A 16983-nucleotide genomic window follows, 5' to 3' on the forward strand; every position below is an offset into this window, starting at 1 on the left:
TGCTGTAGTTGAGCCCCATTTAACACAACATCAAGACTTCGTTCAGTTTTTCTATTCTTTGTAGACATTCTAGAAAAACAAGGTCATGTGATTGATTTACAAATGGTCCTTTTATTATTGAGGTATTCCTTTAACTGCGACGTGAAGTCAATGGGAAACTTCCTACAAGCGTGACACTTTAGAAGAGCCATATCAACCTAATGTAGCTGCAGCTTCCTATCATTTGTAGAAGTTCTGCTCTCTTATGCTAATAAGCTGTAAATCAATGCATGCCGGTCATGTTTCTTTATATGTGTGTCCGTACTTGAACCAGTGCATAATTACAATGACATTTGCAGTCTGATTTGTACCTATTAGTTCAATGATTCATTCTAATGAAATTGTATCATTATGGTGAGAAGCGTGGAGTTGCCTCAGGCATCATTGGGCATTTAATCTCCCACAGACCACCACTCTGCTTTCCATCAGTACTCTCAAGATGAAGATACACATGAGTAATAATTATAAATAAAGTTAATGTTCCTTCCTACTTGGAAAAAATGATATTTTAAGAGCATTTACAGTGTTAAACTAGCATAGTGAAGATCTTTCTCTGGCACTGTCTGTGCAAACAGAGCAGTATTTTTATTCACTTCTAATGACATGCATTTGCTTTCTAAATGTACTATGGAGCTTAATAAGGCTTGAAACTCCACAAGGATTTGGTATTTTTAATGCCCCGGGACATTTATTTTGCAGATAAACAATTTGGGCAGTAAGTGTCTTATTTACCTTATAATAAGTAACACTTGTCCTACATGTGGGCTCGTGTCACCAAAAAGATCCTCACACATTACTGACGTCACTTTAAACATCAGCAACTGATCATCACATTAAATTACATTTATAGAGATTGGTCCGATTCAAATTTAGAATTTTATAACTTTTAGATGAGCTCACATCTCTTCCAGAGTAGCTGCTTTGTATTCAAATGCTGACCGAGGAGTATTAATAGATTATATCTCCAGTTCTGACATTTGATTTATTATAATTCCATCACTTTTATTATCTGGAAAGCTACCAGAAAAATGTCCAAGCAATTTAAGATCTAAATCATAATATCAGGACCATTGCTCCAGTGTGCAGTGCCCTTCACTTGATTTAAAACCTTCTGCGATCCAAATATTGATTTGTTTTCTGGTTTTATTCACACAAGTTGGTGAAATCACAGGTTACGTTTAATCAGCTGTAATGACAGTAGCAACAGACACACATACTATATAATCAGTTATTTGTGTGTTTGTTTGCTGCGTGTAAGTTAATTGGTAGTGATTCATCACACATTGAACAGCATAATGAAAACGATGGACGAACCATTCATTAAAACACATTCTTTCACACATACAAAAGTGATTCAAGAGCACTTAAAATGGAACTGGAGGATTCAAAGAAAATTCTCTTTAATTGTCACACACATACAACACACACAATTAAATGTAGTCTCTGTATTCGACCCATCCAATATTAGGAGCAGATATTGTTGATTTGACCATTTTGTTGTGTTAGAACAGTTAGTCTGCCTAAGAATTTTAATCTCCATTAAAAAAGAACCCTGACAGTTTACCACTGTTTTCGGGTGTTTTTGGCACAATGTTGAATACATTTTTTTAGTTGACGTTAGGAAAATGATAACACTTAATTATGCTTTTAAAGAACATTTATTGACACAAGTGCGATATGATAGAAATGTTAATAGTTTTTGGCGATTACCAAATCCTGATATTGTATATCTTAAGGGGGAAGTGCATCTGTAAGTCTTTAGATTAGCTCAATCTGGGTCTGAAACATTATTTCGATCTCTCTGTCTTTACACACAATCAAAAGTTGACTTTGACTTTGAAATCACAGCTGACTGCAGGAGAGAGGAGAACACATTTAAAGTGTGACCTTAAGCACGATGATTGGCTGCTGGAGATTGTGTTAGAATGAGCTGAGTGAATGAATATAGAGCCAGTCCTCATGACTGTACTTACCCTTAAGCTTCATTTTGTGTATCACATTTAAGTTTTTAAGTTTATATTTTGGGCTTTTTATTAAAAATGTTGTCAGACTTGGTACGAAAGATATTCAACAAGAACAGTAGGAATGTTTTAGGGTAACAAAACAATAATATTGTTGCATTATATCCACCTGTTTTTATGAACATTGTCTTTTTACTAAGGGCATACTTTAGAGTTAAGACAGCATCAACATCCAGCACTATGGTGCAGTGCTTATTTAGGTTGCGCAACATGGCATCTACATAATGGGTATTTAACTGGGGTGATGTGACTGACAACCTCTTTCATCCCTCCCTTCATATCATCCACTAGGTGGTAACAGCAGGGTGCAAATCCATACCGCGTAACTGTCAGGCAAGCTTTAAACTAAAGCATTCATGTGAAACTGACACTTTATTTTAAAAGCAACAACAAAATTCGTCATTCCTGGCCCCAGCCGTGGCGCAACTGGCTTGGGCACCTGCACCGTATGCCGGCGAACCCGGGTTCGATTCCCGACCCGTGGTCCTTTCCGATCCTACCCCGACTCTCTCTCCCACTTTCCTGTCACTCTCCACTGTCCTACCCGATTAAAGGCAAAAAGCCCCCCAAAAATATCTTAAAAAAAAAAAAAAAATCGTCATTCCGCTACTATTTTCCAACTTTGCTAGTAGCAGAATAGCAGATGTCCCATACAGTATGTCATGGCGTTAGTGTGGCGTCACTGTCTGCGACTTTTCTCACAAATTCTCTGCCAGACACACTGATATCTGGCCTGCTCTCCCACCACAGACGGCAGTCCATTTCACAACAATTAAATATGTGTGAGACAACATGGCCAAAATAATGTTCAGGAAGAATGTAAATGTGACAGTTAATTAACAGACAGAATGTTTTGACCCGTAATTTTCTCTTTCTCTCCAGGAGTTGCAGTTTGAACGTCTGACCAGGGAGCTGGAAGCCGAGCGACAGATCGTTGCCAGTCAGCTGGAGAGATGCAAGCTTGGCTCTGAGACCGGAAGCATGACTAGCATCAGGTGTGTTTGTGTGTTTGTCTCACACCTGTCAGATCCTCTTTTGAACGCTCTACCTGTGTGTGTCAGCTGTGCTCTTGCAGGTGAATGACTTTACAGCTGTTCACATTAATGGTTCACTCTTGATTTGTGTCCAAAATCATCTAGACGATTGAATCTGCAGTTCAAAAACAACATTTTGTTTTGAGGCAAGAGAGAGCGAGACATAGATCTTCCTTCATTCCTCTGGTGCACATGCTTGTGTTCCTTACCTTCCCACACAGCTACTACAGTAAATGCAACATGTGTTAATATTTTAGTTTTCTTGTAATTCACACAATCAGCACATGATTGTGGGAAGAGTGAATAGTTCTGGTAGCTATGTATTTCTCTTTGCCTGAATATTCAAACAAGATACGTGTATACTGAGTATTTTGAGACAAAGAGCTGGACATCACATCACTTTGAGTTCCAGTACAACAGGACTTCAAACTAAATTATAGATTAGCAAAGTTTGCCATTGTTAAAAGTGGCAGTTAATTTCAACTGTGCATGGTGTTTTGTGCTTACAAAATCCTGAAAAACATGTACTGTGTGTACGACTGATTTAATTAGACAAGCATTTTACATTAATTACAAATGAAGTAAAATACAAAATAAACATAAACAGCAAACATGTAAACAGTAAAAAAGAAACAAAACAGAACAGTAGATATGTACATACAGTATCAACAGTGACATATGTATACCTAGAGTATCTCTATTGAATATACAATATAAATATACTGATTAACAAGTCAAATTGAATTCAGTGTACTTTGACAGGCCAGCCCACAACTAACAAGTGATACAGTATGATTGGTGCAGCTGTGAAATGTTGTCCACCAAGCTAGCATATTACTAACTACTGTATGTAAGCTAGTTGAGTACATTTGTGTCTACGCAACATCAAAGATGGTGTAATGTTTATAAAAAAGAAAACAGTTAACTCCAGAGTAGCAAGCTTTAACTAATACACAAGGAAGAACAGCTTTTACTCGTTACTTATCAAGTTGGTATGTAACTATATTCCAGTAATTGATTCACTTTAGCTGACCTTATTTTAAGAACAAATATAAGCTGTTATCAGTTCTCCCTATGTTATTCTTTTTCTTGTCCTCATTTTAAGGTTGCTGAATGACAACGGGAAGGTGAAGGGAGGCAATTGCGCTGTATTCACTTTATAATTAACTGCTGAAAACAAAAGCTCAAGAATGATAACTTAATACCTATTATAAACCTGATTGTTTGTGTCTTTGCTTCAAACTAGGATACAGATCTGACAAAAACCCCAGTGGAGGTTTACTGACAAGATCAAGTTGCAATCTTAAAGACCTTGCCTGCACATTGAGTACACACACCGAAGCACCTTTAAGCTCAGAGACGCATAAGGAATTAATCAATATCTCTTTGCAGCATAAGGCTTTGAACTTGAAAGAAATCTGACTTTGATTCCTACACAGTTATTCTGGATTTCATGATCATGTGACAAGCTAGTGACCAAGTCATTACGCGTAAACAGTATATTATGCTTCACCATGTTTTTCTTTTGTTGTTAAGACTACTGAGTGTTATAGCCAGATTCTGTACTTGTGTATTTATAGGTCTTAGTTTTTTGCTTGTAGAATTGGCCCGACACATACCATGTGATACACTAACATAGAACCTAATCTCTTTAAACCTCTTTAATTTCCTAATTTGTCAGGTTTAATCAGGTGTGACAACATGACCCAGAACTGTTTTTTTGCAGCACTGGAGAGCAGAATGTCATTTCTGGTGCCAAAATCATGCCATCCCTGTCGGTGTAACACTCCAGGAGCATCAAAGCAACTGCTTTTGGTAGTCCAAATTGATTGTTGGCTCAGGTCTAATGGCACAAAGCAAATCCCCAGCTTTGCGAACATGACACGCTATTAATTGTCTATTAAAAACAGCGATTGCTTCTTAGGAAGAACCAAACAATGTGCAGCTGCCACAGGAGTCCATTGTTCTGCTCAGGGCCTTCCGTTTTTTGGGGGCGAGAGGAAAGTGTATACAATGTGAAGTGACCGTCATATTATCTGCTGCTGATTGAGTTTGGACCCTGGTGCCGTCTCTGCTCCGACCTCAAAGAACACATTCCATACCAGTCCAATGTGAAAACAGCACTCCTGACACAATAGTGGTAACACACTTAGCCTGCCTCTCAGGACAATGTAACTTGATTAAAGCATCTCTCTCTCTCTCTCTCTCACACACACACACACACACACACACACACACACACACACACACACACACACACACACACACACACACACACACACAGACACTAGACACAAACAATCCATCATCTTTTCTCCTCTTTGATTCCATTAAGCGAGCGGGGATTTCGTCCGTCTCAAACTAATTACTAATCTGCCGGCATTGTAATTCTCGTTTCAATTTGAGGGGTGGACCAACAAAGAGCAGCAAAGAAGTTCTAAAACCAATTCATTCACGTGTCTAATTGACTGGCAATGCATTTAGCTGCTCAATGCTGTCACAGGGCTGCATTGAGGGCCTCCATTTAAAACAGATCCAACTTGGAAGATGGAAGAGGTGTGGAAGCCAAAAAAAAAACCTTTCCCCACTTCATAACCCAGCTGCACACAGATGGAATAAAGACTGCCATCTTTACGCTAACTTGATTAAATGGTTGTATTATTAAGTGAGCAGCAGAGTGTCTTGTGATTTCCAGTATTGCCTTGCTTTTTATAGACAGTCCACTTTGCTCAGCTTGGATGTATTTGCCAAAAGGATTAATGATTTGGCAAAACACAATTACAACAAGGCTAATCAAAAAGTATGTAATACATGTAGGATTTATTCTTCAACTGCCTCTTAAACATTAGTATTGCTGCTTTTTTAAATAATGTAATTGCTGCTTGTTGCTGCAAACAGAAGGGACACCATTTATCTGGAGCAAGAAAAACATTTACAGGAAATGTGTCTTTAGATGTGAAAAACGAGGGTAAAACTTAGATTGCAGATAAAGATAAATATATATGTTATATTTATACAAAATAATGTACAATGTTTACATTGGGTAACATAATCAGAGAAAGGGACACAATAGTTAATCATATATAATATTTACAGAGCTGCTCTAGAGCCTAAGATTAATTCTTAAAATATCTCTGCCCATTGGACACTGCCTTCCTTAACCGACTGCAGGATTAAATACCCATGCTGGCCAGTCAATAGTAAATTGCAGGGGAGAGAAGACATTGCTCTACTCAAAGAAGGGTTAAAGCACCTGGTTGAAGTGATTCCTGAGAACACCCCTATTGTTTTTAGTCCAATCATCTAGGCCCATATACTTTGGCAGTTATAGTTCAGCAGTTCAGCCTTTTGCCAGGAGGAAAGTAAACTAAAGTAAAAGATGACTACAGGAACAGGTTTAGCCCATTTATTTTAAAACCATATTCCTGAAATAGCAAACAATGTAGAAAATGAATAGCTTTTCTAAATTGTTTTTATTTCCTGCGTTTCATTTAGCTAGGTTAGATAAAGTCTGTTAGCATGGCCCAGATGCAGTTTTGCCAGTGTAGTCTTTTGTTTTCTTCTTTAACAAAGTTATGCTAAAAGCTCTCTTTTTTTGTGAGTGGCCTGGTTTACCATCTTCTAAATCCAGGCTGTCTTGTTGCAGTTTGGGACAGTGCAGGACTCATTTTCTCACCTCTAGCTAAAGTTATATATTGGTGTCATCCAGATTAGCATTTCTTGCTGCTAGCTCTCAATTCTCCCTCTAATTCAATGCTTTTATGTGTCACATTTACTGTATTAAGATCATGTTGACAGTGGTTCAGCATTAATGTTGGCGAAAGGTAAGGGTTCCAGAAAAATATAGTTTTCTAAATAATGATCTTATTGTTTCGCAACAACTTCATTTAAAAATGCTTTAAGGTAAATACGGTCAACTAACGCACCAGTATCCTGTATTGTTTGTTAAAGGGAATACCGTAGTTACTGTACTTTCGTGACAAAAGCCGTACGTGACAGTTTATACCTGTTGTTGGAAACAGTGTTTTTCTAATCAAATCTGAACACATTCAATTAACTAGCTTTCTTTCTGAGCTGAGACTGGATTGTATTTAAGCCTATAGCGGTTGTTTATTTTAAGCTCATAATCCAAATGGTTAAGAATGATAGACTTAATGTAATTCACTTATCTCTCCAAAGTCTATTAAACCGTCCATTCAATGTATCATTTGGAGGATCACTACCTGGAATCCAGGAAGCATGTATTATTGTTTCTTTGAAAAACTCCCTCACAGACAGTCTTATTGGCTTTTCCAAAGGAGCAGCTGTAGTTTCTACTCGCAAAGTAGTCTCACATAGCCAGACCATCCTGCAAGGTGCTGTGTCAGCACTGGAGAAAGGTCTGGCTACACTCATTATCGTTCTGCCACAGGGGAAAAGAACAATCCTTGTCTGAAACATACACGGAAAGAGAATGGTGTGTTAAAATATTCTGTTCATAGCGTACTTATACCTCCATTTTACACCCAATGAGTCAGACTTCTCCCAGATGATTCACCGCTTTTGCAGGGTATATATAATATAACTATTGTGATGACCAGGAATTCTTTGTTGTTTTCAGTAACCTTGGCTAAAAACACCAAAGAGAAAAAAGAATAGCGGGATTAGGTAACTGTATTGTAGCTTATCAAGGGGTACCCGTATATTGAGAAGAGAGGAAATACTTTTCTGTCACAGGGCAATAGTCCCTAAAACCAATTGATATGTGAATCATCCACCAAATTGTCCCTTTTTTCTTAAGTGAGAGGTCCTTTTATTTCACTTTGTCTGTCTTTAAAACTTGGATTTGACAGCTCTATTAAAAAACTGCAGAAATAAAGTAATTCTATTCCCAGATCGACGGATAGGTCAAACTACAACAGTTGAATTAAGTGTTGAGTATTAAGTGCAGCTGTTTGACTGCTGGCAGTTCAGGATTCAGCGCCTTTTGTCATGTGAAGGAAAAAGACTTTTAGAAGTGCTAATGAGATCTTTAGCTCTGCCTTTGTTTCCAGTTTTAATCAGTCACCACAGGTTGTAATGTCTGCCACGGCATATGCTGTTGCTTTATCACTTCAAAAAGCAACAAATCCGCTGTGTGATTGTGTGTGTTGCTCTATCAGTCAAGCTGAGACAATGTTTTTGTCTGTTGGGAAAGGAGTGTGATGTACATGTCCTCATTAGTTAAATTAGTTAGTTAAAGGACCATGGCCCAAATGTCAAGGTAGCATTTGGTACATATAGCGGGATTAGGTAACTGTGTATTGTAGCTTATCAAGGGGTACCCTATATTGAGAAGAGAGGAAATACTTCTCTGTCACAGGGCAATAGTCCCCAAAACCATGTGATGTGAAAATGAATGGCTAAAATGCGTCATTTCTAAACTGTTGTTTGACATTTGCCAAGCTTATTGTCTTGCCTGCCTTCTAAAACCGAGAAAAAAAAATGCATTTTCCTTCCTTTAGGGAGGCTTTCACCCTCAACTTGTCCTCCTTTTGTTTTTCAGTTTCCTTAACAGTCCCTTTTGTAATCTCTTGTATGCTTTCTCACTCTTTTTACATTTTGTGTCACCAGTTTTAAATGATCTTTATTATCTTAATCTGAGCTCTTGCAAAGTTTCCTGTTTTTGTTGCGTTTGGTTGCACTAGTTGGCTAAATTTGATCTCACACAAAAGTTACATGGGTTAGTCTCCAACAAGTTAAAATAAACTTAGTATCCCATCCTTGGGATACCAATAAATATTACAAGTGACACCCCAGAGAATGTATCTCTCTCTGCTTTCTGTGTTGGTGTTACCCACTCTCTGCCTAGTGTTTACCTGCTCCCTGGCTAAAGTCCCTCTATCTAATCATCCGAGTGGACCTCTGACAGCGAGCACACACCCGGTACAGATAGCCGAGCTCTGGTGGCACTGCGAAGGCCACTTCACTCTGCTGGCCGAGTAGTCTTCTCCTCCCAGGGTGGGCTATTTATCTGCCATTTTTGGCTCTGCATATTTGCGACAGTTGTCCAGTAATCGGATGCCCGGCTGCTTGTCTGGCTGTTGAATGTTGAGGGTGTGTGTGTGTGTGTGTGTGTGTGTGTGTGTGTGTGTGTGTGTGTGTGTGTGTGTGTGTGTGTGTGTGTGTGTGTGTGTGTTCCTGCGTGTGTGCCTGCACGTGTGTGTGTGTGCACAAGCATTGGCTGTTACCACAGCACCCAGTGAGACCCGCTGCTGCTTGTCTGGCGGGAAGACGCGACCCGTCTATTGAGGGCCCATTACCCAGAAGCTGGCTGGGCACTCTGCTGCCAGCTTAGACTTGCAGCACTGTGGTTCTCTCTCTGCTTTTTTCATCAACCAAGTTTAACTAACAACATATTTGGAGAAGGGTGCAGATTGCTGTATCAATGCATAAGAACTATCAGCTGTTCTAATTACATTGAAAAACTATTTTCAAAGAAACTTAAATAATGTTGTTTTGAAGAACTGCCTGCGAGGCAATCTGAAGAACGATCTGTGAAGAGTCAAAGTGTAAGGTCTGTTGGAGAGAGCGTTCTACATCCAAGGTCTTTCTGGTGAGTAGGAGTGGACGATATATGGACATGCCTTGATCTTTCTCTAACTACATTGTTTTGTTAATTTATTGTACAATATATGGACATGACCTTAACCTTTTTTGCTGACCTCTATATGCCATTATGTTAACAGGCGTGTTTGTTTAGATAGAAATGTCACCTACATTTTGGCAGACAGGATGCCAGAATAAAGTGCAAGGTTTAATTTATTATAGGATTTGTGCATTGTGCAGACTTTAAACATTGTTTGCCAAAATTCCTAAAAAAGGACCATCGATAGTTAATAAATAGATTGGAATAAAAAAGAGCAGAAAATACTTCCTATAAAAACTGGCCCCATCTCATCATCAACAGATTACATTACATAATTCACATTCCCATAGGCAGCATAATGAGGCTATAGCCCTGTAGACAATTACAATAACCCTGAATAGCCCTACGACGAGACTAACACAATCCTGTGTGATTTCCTTTCGCTGCTGGTTCTCTTATTTCCCAGTCGCCATAGCAACAATCTATGCAGTAGAATCACCTGTTGATCATGTCACGCAAGGTGTATTTTATAAAGTCAACTGTTATTTGGTTTGCTTTGGTATGCTGGCAGCATACAAATGACTCTTTTCAACATCACTCGACCTCGCTCAACAGGGAAAGAGAGAAGATGATGCAGAGAGATAGAGAGTGGGACCACCTGTGGCAGGATTCAGGAGCTCCTCAGGTGCTACTGTATCCTGCCAGGTCTGATGGATGTGTTAACAAGTCTTGTGTCAAGCGATTCTCCGCTTTGAATAGTGTTTCTCACAGCGATGCCTTGGGTAAGGTTGGCATGAATTTATGCATTGCAGATAACAATCGGTTGGGGTTTGGGCTGAGGTTGGGTTCAGGTAAATGTAAGGGGAAGCTCAAATCAATGGGGAATTGACACATTATTATTCCTCTCATTTTTCAGCTTGTTTTAACTTTTTCAAGAATTGGCTTTTTCTCTATTTCTGCATCTGCCCTTTGTCTGCCCATGGGTCTGATGAGAATGCTGAATGGTATTTCTTAACAAACAAAACAATTGTTATAGCAAAAGGGTAGTATCTTAACTTCATTAAGGATTCTAGTGTGTTGGAGGCATATGTGACTCAAAATCGACTTTTAAATGCCACAAGCCCGCGTAGAGCCTTGTTCATTAATTCCTCTAGTCCCCCGAATACAGAAAAATTAGCACTTGGGAGAAAAAACATCTGTCTCCACGTTATATACTGTGTAAATATGGCAGCTACTGTATATTGCGAATGAGGAAACATGCTACGCAGTTTTCCCATATCATTTCATGTCAGGCCACTGATGTTTTCAAAAGACAAGTGTGACAGTCAGTACGATAAATAACTTTAACAATCATTTAATTGTTTGATTTTCTGTTAAGCTCTAGTTGAGCTGGGCTTACTCAAATCAATTAATCAAAAATATGACAGTGTGAGTTCTGTGAGACCTCACACAATGACTAGTTTGTATGTGAGATGTCTTTTGAAGTTTTTGGTCTTTCCTTTTCAAAGGTTCTTTTATGGTGGGGTATTTAATACTCCTCTCTACCATATCCCTGAACTACATCATCTTGGATAACATTGCACTCTCCTTTCTAAATGCCAGTGCTTGGAATGGTTATGCCATCATTCTGCCTGGATAAAACTCCCACACATTTTTTTGTTTTAGTTAAAGGCCAATACCTCTCAGCCAATGTCCCCGCATGTTGAATACAGCTAAGGTAAACCATTTATTTTTAAGTATAAAAAGGCTTTCATTGAATTAAAGAATAATAAAGAAAATCTTTATTGGCAAAACAAACCCTCAGAGCATTGCACTTGTATGTCAACAAATAGTCTGTGATCGTTAGAATTTCTTTAATTATCTTTGACATTATAGGGCAACATTGAAACACAACCTTCTATACACAGCCGCAGAAATAATTAAGAGACCACTTCAGCTATATAATTTTCTCTGGTTTTATTATTTATAGGTATGTCTTTTATTGTATTCTATAAACTACTGAACATTTTTCTCCGTGTTGAAATTCAACAGAGACTGGAATGGCTGCCATACATGTAGAGATTGAGATTCAAGAAACATTTGGAGTGGTCTTTTAATTTTTTTCTGGAGCTGTACGTATGTCTTTACTCGCTCAGAAATATGGACTATCCAATGACTATAATGATTAGAATAGTGCCTGTTTTGATGAGGATGTTCATTTTTTAATCCTTACTGATCCCCGGGCGCTGCACGATAGCTGCCCACTGCTCCTAGTACTAGGATGGGTTAAATGCAGAGGACTAATTTCACTGTGTGTGCTCTGCTGTGTGCATGCATGTGACAAATAAAGAGGGTTTCATCCTCCGATTCTATCTATCTATCCAAAGAAGGCTGACTGCTTGATGAAAACAGTGGTAGATCCTTGTGTGTGTTCTTGGTATTGATCTCACACTGAGAGGAAAAAGGAAGGAAGGTACATTTCAAACTCTAGCTTTCGTTGTGGTCCTTACTGATCTCTGCGTATTGATCTTATAGAGCGACTGTGAAGCAAACACGGGAGCAGAGAAAGAGATAAAAATGCCAGCAATCTTAACAGGTGAATGAGTGAGGCAGGATTTGTTGCGGGGACACAGCATTATTTCATGGTTTGTATTGCACAATACTGTTTGTTTCAGACTTATTGAGGATGACATGACGCCAGCTTTTACCTCACATTGATTACACTCAATGATATTTCACACTTCAGTAGTAGACATTTATTTAGTTTGTCTTTAATGAAAGAAAAGCAGGTTACTTTATGACACACAAGGTTGGATCAGCCGTGCAGTCAGTAAGTCAATAAGAGCATGATAATCTTATGTTTCCATTCATCCACCCAGGCCCACATTTTGTTATTGTATGATGGTTTATGCTATTGGTTTATTAAACTGTTGTGAGGGGCCTATCCGCCCCGCTGACTTCAATTTTCAGTTGTCAGGGAAGCTGTACGCAGTTACTCTGAGTTTTTAAATTGATGAGTTTCACAACGTATTATTTCTTCGGGTGTTATTTCCCAGCGTTGACTGTAGGACAGCCTCTTAAGCTGGGGTTAGCTTTGCTACGATTGTCCCAATTTTTCTATAGCTATTTTTCATAGTTGCTACTTACTGTTATTTGTTGTTGAGGTTAGGAGGCCTCAAGGGATGACCTGAAAGGCAAAGGCCATGTGATTGAGACAGTGGACTGCACAGTCACTATGTGTTCAAAATGGATTGGCTGGCTGCTTTATAACAGCATAGAGTAAAACTAACTCAAACTCATCTTTGTGTCAAATTGTTTGCCAATATCTTTCACGGAGCAAGTTAAACCGATATAATGACCTATTTTACACAGAAACTCTTTGGAATTTAAGCTTTTCCAGACCATTTACATGCAAACAAACCTATAACACACTAAAGGAAAGGGAAAACCCCAAAATGCGCAAAAGGGCCTCTTTATTAACTTATATTGGGACATTAGGATGTCCCCCTGTTGACACCAATATCCCCACAGAAAGTAAGAGTATAAACACAACAAAAATCATTCCAAAGCTGTCATATCATCAGAGTTTGAGAGGTTTTTCTTTTTGAGTTAGAAACTAAACAAAAACGTGTGGGAGGAAAGACGAGAAAAAAGAGGACGAGGTTGAAAAGAGGACAGAGCAGGGACCAGAAGGGAAGTTTAGAGAGGGAGGGAGGAAGGGAGCGAGTGAGGGAATAACACAATTAGCCAGGAGGCAAGGAAGGCAGGGGGGAGATGCATTCTCATGGTAAGCCCTTTTAACCTGCTACCATGCAAACACACACTGAGCTAGCATGAGTCATCCAGAGACCCAGACACTCTTAATAAGCCTAATATCCTCCACAGTCACAGACAGGCTCTGTCTGTCATACTCACACACTCCGCTGTGTTTGTGTGTGTGTCTGTCTGAACGTGCTTACGGGCTCCCAGTGTAAGTACAGTCATCTGTGACTCTATTATTGATCTGCATGCAGAACGGCGACAAAACTGTCACAGATAAGCTCCGATGAAAACCTTCTTAGACTACAAACACACTGGGAGATTTGCACACAGACACAAAAGACGCACTTTAACATTATTTAACATTATTGTAAATTCACATGGTTTAGGTTGCTATGGTAACACTGTGTCTAAGGTGCACAGTAAAGACTAAAAGTATAGGATACACACACACACACACACACACACAAACACACACACACACACACACACACACACACACACACACACACACACACACACACACACACACACACACACACACACACACACACACACACACACACACTAACCGAGTTGTTGTGGTAAAGGTTGTCTTCCTTTCAAATGCTAAATTGTGATATAACCATTTAGAAAATAGATTAGACAGACATTTTTAATCTTTAGCCTACTGTATCAATAAAACCTTGCAAGCAAAATATAGTTCAATAAATTATTCCTGCCAATTCAAACTGCCTCAGTCCAACATTGGAACGGGGCAAAAAAAAAGAAAATCATGCAGCCCTATGAGATGAACTGTTGATAGCCTAACTTAATTAACTTATGTCATTAAATGCAATTATGGCGGTTTCAAAGCCAAGCTCACGCCTGGGAGTCTGCTGCAGCAGCACAAAGGGACTGAGAACAGATCGTTGGACATTTTGGCCACAAACTGTTGTTTTACTTAATTTCGTTTTGGACGTCAGCCATCCACTAAAGTGACTGGGCTGGACCCAATCTATGATGATAAGGAGACCTGGCACAGCTCTTCTGATGTGTGTGTGTGTGTTCGTATGTGTGTACAGAAGGTGGGTACAACAGGCCAAGTCCAAAGCCAGTAAATTCATTTGACATCTAGCTAGCTTGAGAGTAAATGGCCACAGCTCTGGATTGTCGATGTGGGGTGTAAAAGGGACAACACACTGCTACTACAAGCCTTACAGCTGGGATTTGGCACCGGGACTGTGTCACATATCACGTTCTGAGGAGAACTTGTCCAGACAGCAGTATCAGGGACACACATTCCCAATAGAAAGTCTTCTAGTGCTTCAGCTAAGGAAGCGTTTTGCTCCTTCAATGTTGCCCTTTTTATTCCTGAAACCATCATATAAGAGTATGTCTGCTCTATATGAAGGACTTGCAGGGCAGGCTCTGACCAATTTGCTGCCCTAGGCAAGGTTTTAGCTGGCTATGAGATATACCCGCGCAGCGTCCCCCCCCCCCACACTCTACATCAATCTCTATACAGTGTATTCTGGTGCAGCTGCATTCACAGGACCCATGTACGTTGAAGGTTGGGCTTGAGTATAACAAACATCATACTGCTAAACGAAGAGCACTGCTGTCTTTTTAATAAATGGCCACGGAGCATTTACCCAAAATGTTGTGTATATTGACAGAAACACATACTTGTAGCTCTTGAGAGGCTCAATATTTCGGCCCTTGATAATTGGAAGAAATGGGAGGAGATGTGGAAAGGGTTGGTCTACTGAAGTCAGCACACAGCTTATGTTTTTACTTGCTTTTTTGAAAAACATGACTGATCATTCCACCGTGTGAAGTGTGCTGTCTTAGGCTCTTTCTTGTCATGCAAAAGACATCTCTTTCATTTTCTTTCGAAGGAAGGCTTGAAAGCCTTTTACAGCACCATAAGAGAGACGTATCACAGCCAATCATTTTTGACATTCTGTTTGCAGAGATATATTTCTATCCACCTGATCGGCAGCGTTGGAGAGTTTTGACACATGGATTATTCATCTGCTGAGAGAAATACGAAATACCTCTAGAGATGTTATCTGTCTCTGGGCAGTTCTGGAAAGACTGCCTGGTGTCTCACAGAGAACCAACATGTCTTCCCCCTCGCCTCTCATTAACTTCTGGCTCGAAGTCAAAATGGCCGCCTCCCACACTGGCAGTCAATCTGACCAATTTAGTGGGTCACAGGAGACTTTTGCTTCTCACTCTGCCTCCCTCTCTCTCTCACCATTTGTCTAGAGCATTTGGACGGGCCAACAGAAATGGCGAGCTGCGCCTCGTCCTGCTGTGCTTTAATCACTCGCATCAAAGGGTCTCGTGCTTTTCTCTCTGTCTGGATGGCAGAGGGGAGGAAAATGAAGCGCTACTCTACCTCTGCTGAATTCATGAACATCAGACCCAGACAGAGCTCATATCTCCCTTCACCTTCACTGTCCTCGCTCCAGTTTGGCAGCTCATGCTGAGCTATTTATTAAAAAGCAACAGAATTTCACTAAGAAATATTATCGGTTGCAGCCAGACACAGAGCTCTGCATTCAGTTAGTGTTAACCTTCTTTGGTGATTGCAATCTGCTGAGGCACTGCTGGCAACTGGCATTATGTTATTTGCATTTGCAACTAGACAAAACTGTTTTTTTTTCCTGCACTCTCTTTAGTGATTGTGCATGTGCTCTAACATACTTTTCTTGTTCAAGAAATCTAACTTGGTGACATTGATGATAATACACATAAAGGTCATGTACGATCTTCTCACCACATATGGGTTCCCATCTCGTCTGATGATCAACTCTACCAAAATCTTCTCTGATGTTAAATCCTTTTTAATGGAAACAAACTATTGGACTTGCAAATCTTATTTGCAAGTCCAATACCTGCCATCCAAAATGACATTTTTAATCTAAAGCCCTTATCACTAAGATAACACTGTTTGTCAATGCCTTCTTAAACTAATATAGTACTACAATTATCCATAAAAGAGTAAAAAAGGAGACAAAACTGTATATAAAAGCAGATTCATGTTGTCATGTTATCTCTGAATGTTATCTATCTTTGACAACTAGTAGCACTATGGAGGGAGAGTGTCCCAGCTTGGTTTGTATGACACAAACTGATCCATAGAAGAACCCCAACACGGACGTAGAAGCGGAAGACGTTTGTGGATGTACACCATGCAATATTTTGAGAATTGACTTTGCAGATGTTTTATGAAGAAAAATTCGTTCCACATGTTTGTTAGACCTCAATGATAGACAGTGTATTTTTCAAGAAAATGTATGTAAATTTTACTTTTTGTTTGCCAGCTTTGGTGCCTTTAAGGTTTGGTTGAGTTTAGAAGACACAAGCTCTTGCCGGAAGATGTGTCATTCCTAAAAAGAAACCAATGTAGATCTTTGGTAATGAGTGAAATGTCAGAGCTTGGTACAACTAACTTTGTACCGAAACCACATCCCGTATTTAGTGCTATAAAGATGTCATTGTACAAATGCCTTTGCTTTGCTTTCCTACCATCTAATAACACCATCCTGCCATG

At 39.5% G+C, this 16983-nt stretch overlaps 1 protein-coding gene across 1 annotated transcript in view; it reads left to right on the forward strand.

The window, feature by feature from the left end:
- ctnnd2b (catenin (cadherin-associated protein), delta 2b) overlaps nucleotides 1-16983 on the forward strand; it is a 136533-nt gene that overhangs the window by 46145 nt on the left and 73405 nt on the right. The window contains 1 exon segment of the mRNA XM_063886804.1: nucleotides 2943-3055. Within this exon segment, the coding sequence (XP_063742874.1) occupies nucleotides 2943-3055 (113 nt within the window).

The sequence above is a fragment of the Eleginops maclovinus genome, chromosome 6 (genome assembly GCF_036324505.1).
Source record: "Eleginops maclovinus isolate JMC-PN-2008 ecotype Puerto Natales chromosome 6, JC_Emac_rtc_rv5, whole genome shotgun sequence".
NCBI lineage: Eukaryota > Metazoa > Chordata > Actinopteri > Perciformes > Eleginopidae > Eleginops > Eleginops maclovinus.